This window comes from Ranitomeya imitator, chromosome 2, assembly GCF_032444005.1.
Source record: "Ranitomeya imitator isolate aRanImi1 chromosome 2, aRanImi1.pri, whole genome shotgun sequence".
NCBI classification, from domain to species: domain Eukaryota; kingdom Metazoa; phylum Chordata; class Amphibia; order Anura; family Dendrobatidae; genus Ranitomeya; species Ranitomeya imitator.
The window spans coordinates 55,222,299-55,228,298 of NC_091283.1; the positions used below are offsets into that span (position 1 = coordinate 55,222,299).

General features: G+C 44.7%; 1 protein-coding gene across 1 annotated transcript in view; it reads left to right on the forward strand.

Moving 5' to 3' along the window:
* Positions 1–3,035, forward strand: part of LOC138666243 (uncharacterized) — a 48,968-nt gene extending 45,933 nt beyond the window's left edge. Inside the window, exon 5 of the mRNA XM_069754477.1 lies at positions 3,010–3,035. Within this exon, the coding sequence (XP_069610578.1) occupies positions 3,010–3,035 (26 nt within the window). The remainder of the gene's footprint in view (positions 1–3,009) is intronic.
* Positions 3,036–6,000: the final 2,965 nt, after the last annotated feature.

The window sequence follows — 6,000 nt, forward strand, 5'->3', positions numbered from 1 at the left end:
ACAGCCACGTAGTATATAGCAACCACGTAGTATATAACACAGCCCACGTAATATATAGCACAGCCCACGTAATATATAGCACAGCCACGCAGTATATAACACAGGTCACGTAGTATGTAACACAGCCCACGTAGTATATAGCAGACAGGCAGTATATAACACAGGCCACGTAGTATATAACACAGCCCACACAGTATATAACACTGCCCATGTAGTATATAGCAGTCAGGCAGTATATAACACAGCCCACGTAATATATAGCACAGCCCAAGTAGTATATAACACAGCCCACATAGTATATAACACAGGCCACGCAGTATATAACACAGCCCACGCACTATATAACACAGCCCACATAGTATATAGCAGTGTGGGCACCATATCCCTCTTAAAAAAATGTTTTAAATAAAAAATAGTTATATACTCACCCTCCAGCGTCCACCAAAGCTGTCCCGATGCGCGCGATGCTGCCGCCAGCTTCTGTTCCCAGTGATGCATTGCAAAATGACCCAGATGACTTAGCGGTCTCACGAGACTGCTAAGTCATCTGGGTAATTTCGCAATGCATCACTGGGAACGGAAGCTGGCGGGAGCATCGCGCGCATCGGTGGATGGCGGAAGATGAGAATAGCACAATTTTTTAAAATTATTTTTAACATTATATCTTTTTACTATTGATGCTGCATAGGCAGCATCAATAGTAAAAAGTTGGTCCGGGATGGGGCGGCACACTGGAACTGACTGGAGGGGAGTAGGGAGGGGGCACTGACTGGAGGAGAGTAGGGAGGGGCCAATTCGCGGGTGGACTAAGCCCGTCGCTGATTGGTGGCGGCCGGGCCGCCACCTATCAGCGATGCGGGATTTCCGTTACAGACAGACAGACAAACAGACGGACATACCCCTTAGACGATTATATAGATAGATTTTTTTTTTTATTTTAAAAGGTAATCTGTAACCAGGGTTTTGCCACCTATTCGGAGAGCAGCATAATGTAGAGAGGGAGACCCTGATTGTAACGATATATAACTTACTGAGCTGTTTGCTGTAATTTTGATAAAATCACTATTTTATCAGCAGGTGATTATCACTAGAGGACTAGTAAACCTGATGCTTGGTAGTCCCCCATATACATAGCTTTGTACAGTGGGGCAAAAAAGTATTTAGTCAGTCAGCAATAGTGCAAGTTCCACCACTTAAAAAGATGAGAGGCGTCTGTAATTTACATCATAGGTAGACCTCAACTATGGGAGACAAACTGAGAAAAAAAAATCCAGAAAATCACATTGTCTGTTTTTATAACATTTTATTTGCATATTATGGTGGAAAATAAGTATTTGGTCAGAAACAAACAATCAAGATTTCTGGCTCTCACAGACCTGTAACTTCTTCTTTAAGAGTCTCCTCTTTCCTCCACTCATTACCTGTAGTAATGGCACCTGTTTAAAGTTGTTATCAGTATAAAAAGACACCTGTGCACACCCTCAAACAGTCTGACTCCAAACTCCACTATGGTGAAGACCAAACAGCTGTCAAAGGACACCAGAAACAAAATTGTAGCCCTGCACCAGGCTGGGAAGACTGAATCTGCAATAGCCAACCAGCTTGGAGTGAAGAAATCAACAGTGGGAGCAATAATTAGAAAATGGAAGACATACAAGACCACTGATAATCTCCCTCGATCTGGGTCTCCATGCAAAATCCCACCCCGTGGGGTCAGAATGATCACAAGAACGGTGAGCAAAAATCCCAGAACCACGCGGGGGGACCTAGTGAATGAACTGCAGAGAGCTGGGACCAATGTAACAAGGCCTACCATAAGTAACACACTACGCCACCATGGACTCAGATCCTGCAGTGCCAGACGTGTCCCACTGCTTAAGCCAGTACATGTCCGGGCCCATCTGAAGTTTGCTAGAGAGCATTTGGATGATCCAGAGGAGTTTTGGGAGAATGTCCTATGGTCTGATGAAACCAAACTGGAACTGTTTGGTAGAAACACAACTTGTCGTGTTTGGAGGAAAAAGAATACTGAGTTGCATCCATCAAACACCATACCTACTGTAAAGCATGGTGGTGGAAACATCATGCTTTGGGGCTGTTTCTCTGCAAAGGGGCCAGGACGACTGATCCGGGTACATGAAAGAATGAATGGGGCCATGTATCGTGAGATTTTGAGTGCAAACCTCCTTCCATCAGCAAGGGCATTGAAGATGAAACGTGGCTGGGTCTTTCAACATGACAATGATCCTAAGCACACCGCCAGGGCAACGGAGTGGCTTCGTAAGAAGCATTTCAAGGTCCTGGAGTGGCCTAGCCAGTCTCCAGATCTCAACCCTATAGAAAACCTTTGGAGGGAGTTGAAAGTCCGTGTTGCCAAGCGAAAAGCCAAAAACATCACTGCTCTAGAGGAGATCTGCATGGAGGAATGGGCCAACATACCAACAACAGTGTGTGGCAACCTTGTGAAGACTTACAGAAAACGTTTGACCTCTGTCATTGCCAACAAAGGATATATTACAAGGTATTGAGATGAAATTTTGTTTCTGACCAAATACTTATTTTCCACCCTAATATGCAAATAAAATGTTAAAAAAACAGACAATGTGATTTTTCTGGATTTTTTTTCTCAGTTTGTCTCCCATAGTTGAGGTCTACCTATGATGTAAATTACAGACGCCTCTCATCTTTTTAAGTGGTGGAACTTGCACTATTGCTGACTGACTAAATACTTTTTTGCCCCACTGTATAAGCCCACCACACAACTGATTGGCAGTTTGCCGCCTATGCAGTGTACACAAAATGCTGCCAATCAGTGGTCTAGGTGAGGTTAAACACAGCTAAATGCTTCAGAGAACTGGTAGATCTAGAGCAGATAAAACAATGATTTTATCAAACCTGAGTAATTCTCAAATAAAATAAACATTTTAAGAGTCCTTCTAGAATTAGACTCCTAAAATGTTAATTTTAATATTAGGCATGAGGTCTAAGATGTATCAATTCTCCTTGCAGAGAGTGACATGCCATCCCTGGCATGAAAATGTAAGGAGACATATACGCCATGCATGCTCCTCTGGGAAATTAAATATCAAATTGTCTCTTCAGAGATGAAGTGGACTAGATTGCTGGTGATCAGATTGCTGGGACACCCACTGATCCTGAGAATGGGGCTATGAGGAGCCACTTCTGAATGTATTGGCAATGGCGTAACTTGAAACTCATGGGCTACAGTAAAAATGCGCACCACCAGTGGCGTAACTTGACACTCATGGGCTACAGTGAATATGCGCATCACCAGTGGCACTACTTGAAACTCATGGGCCACAGTGAGTATATCTACCACCAGTGGCGTAACTTGAAACTCATGGGCCACAGTGAGTATGCGCACCACCAGTGGCACTACTTGAAACTCATGGGCCACAGTGAGTATATCTACCACCAGTGGCGTAACTTGAAACTCATGGGCTATAGTGCGTATGTGCACCGCCAGTGGTATAACTTGAAACTCATGGACCAGAGTGAGTGTGCGCACCAACAGTTTCATAAGTTGAAACTCATGGACCAGAGTGAGTATGTTCACCACTAGTGGCATAACTTGAAACTCTCATGGGCCACAGTGAATATGCTCACCACCACTGGTGTAACTTGAAACTAATGGGCCAGAGTGAATATGCGCACTACCAGTGGCGTAACTTGAAACTCATGGGCCATAGTGCGTATGTGCACCGCCAGTGGTATAACTTGAAACTCATGGACCAGAGTGAGTGTGCGCACCAGCAGTTTCATAAGTTGAAACTCATGGACCAGAGTGAGTATGTTCACCACCAGTGGCATAACTTGAAACTCTCATGGGCCACAGTGAATATGCTCATCACCACTGGTGTAACTTGAAACTAATGGGCCAGACTGAATATGCGCACTACCAGTGGCGTAACTTGAAATTTATGGGCCACGATGAGAATGTGCATCACCTGTGGCATAACTTGAAACTCATGGGCCATAGTGAGTATGCGCACCATCAGTGGTGTAACTTGAAACTCATGTGCCATAGTGAGTACACCCGTGGTGTAACTTGAAACTCATGAGCCAGAGTGAGTATGTGCACCACCAGTGGCGTAACGTGAAACTCATGGGCCAGAATGATTATGTGCACGCCAGTGGCGTGACGTGAAACTCATGGACCATAGTGAGTACGCACACCATCAGTGGCGTAACTTGAAACTCATGGGCCATAGTGAGTACGCACTCCATCAGTGGCGTAACTTGAAACTCATGGGCCATAGTGAGTACGCGCACCATCAGTGGAGTAACTTGAAACTCATGGGCCAGAGTGAGTATGTGCACCATCAGTGGTGTAACTTGAAACTCATGGGCCAGAGTGAGTATGTGCACCATCAGTGGTGTAACTTGAAACTCATGTGCCATAGTGAGTACACCAGTGGTGTAACTTGAAACTCATGAGCCAGAGTGAGTATGTGCACCACCAGTGGCGTAACGTGAAACTCATGGGCCAGAATGATTATGTGGACGCCAGTGGCGTGATGTGAAACTCATGGGCCATAGTGAGTACGCACACCATCAGTGGCGTAACTTGAAACTCATGGGCCATAGTGAGTACGCGCACCATCAGTGGAGTAACTTGAAACTCATGGGCCAGAGTGAGTATGTGCACCATCAGTGGTGTAACTTGAAACTCATGGGCTAGAGTGAGTATGTGCACCACCAGTGGTGTAACATGAAACTCATGGGCCAGAGTGAGTATGTGCACCACCAGTGGTGTAACATGAAACTCATGGGCCAGAGTGAGTATGTGCACCAATTAGTGGCATAACTTGAAACTCATGGGCCAGAGTGACTATGCGCACCACCAATGACGTAACTTGAAACTCATGGGCTAGAGTGAGTATGTGCACCACCAGTGGCGTATTGTGAAACTCATGGACCACAGTGCAAAATGTTGAACAAGGCGCCAAACTATCACAGATCTTTAATAATATTGAACATCATATGGATAGAGTGACCTTTTTGGGTCTTAAGAGGCACTCTGCTATCTTTGCAGACCTATAGACAATAAATGGAGAGGTGGTTGCACATGCTTAACCCCCACTCCATTTAGAAAGGACTCTGCAGAGTCCCATTCTTGGGTTTGGTGGTGGTCCCAGCAGGTTATCACCTATCCATTATATGATTGGTGCAAACGCTTAAATATAAAAAAATCTGTATTCTCTCCTCACCCATCCCTTCCATGGTGATGGTTCTCTGGTCCCTCGGCTGTTTACTGATCCACAGTGTTGACATGTCAAGCTGACATATGAGTCCTGTAGTTGATCACAGCCGAGCAATACATTTTTCTTTTTTTCAAGTGTCCTGAATATGTGTAAGAATATGGCTGACCTTAGTCTTATCAGCAAGCATAGAAAGATATGTAAAGTTTAGCTCCAATCTGTGTCCTGTCTTTGTTTTTCTGTCTGCTCCCAGGACTTAGGTCTGAAAACGCCCAGCAGAAAATAACATTATTCAGAATGATATGAATTTCCTGCAGAATTCCATTAAATGAAACTGTGGTGACAGACAGAAAACTCTCTTCCCGCCCAAATCAGCTTATTACCATTCCATGACAGCTCATTTTATTCTATGGTGTCTACTTCTATGAAGCGCTCCCCTAGAATGAGACAGATGTTACAATTGAATCAGTAGTTAAACCATGACACAACCTTTAAGAATGGACCTTTAACCCACAATGAGATCTCAGGGTGGTTCATCAAAAAAGGAAGAGTATGTCAGGGTAGTCCTTCAACAAGGAACATGGAGCTCAAGGTGGTCCTTCAAACAGAGAAGGGGACCTCAGGGTGGTCCTTCAGCCAGGTACACGGAGCTAAGGGCAGTCACAAAGGAAAATAGATTTTAGGGAGATCCTTCAGGCAGAGAATCTCAGCTGTCCTTCACCCAAGGACTTCAATCTCAGGGTGGTTTTTCAACCGAGGATGGGGATCTCTAGGATGT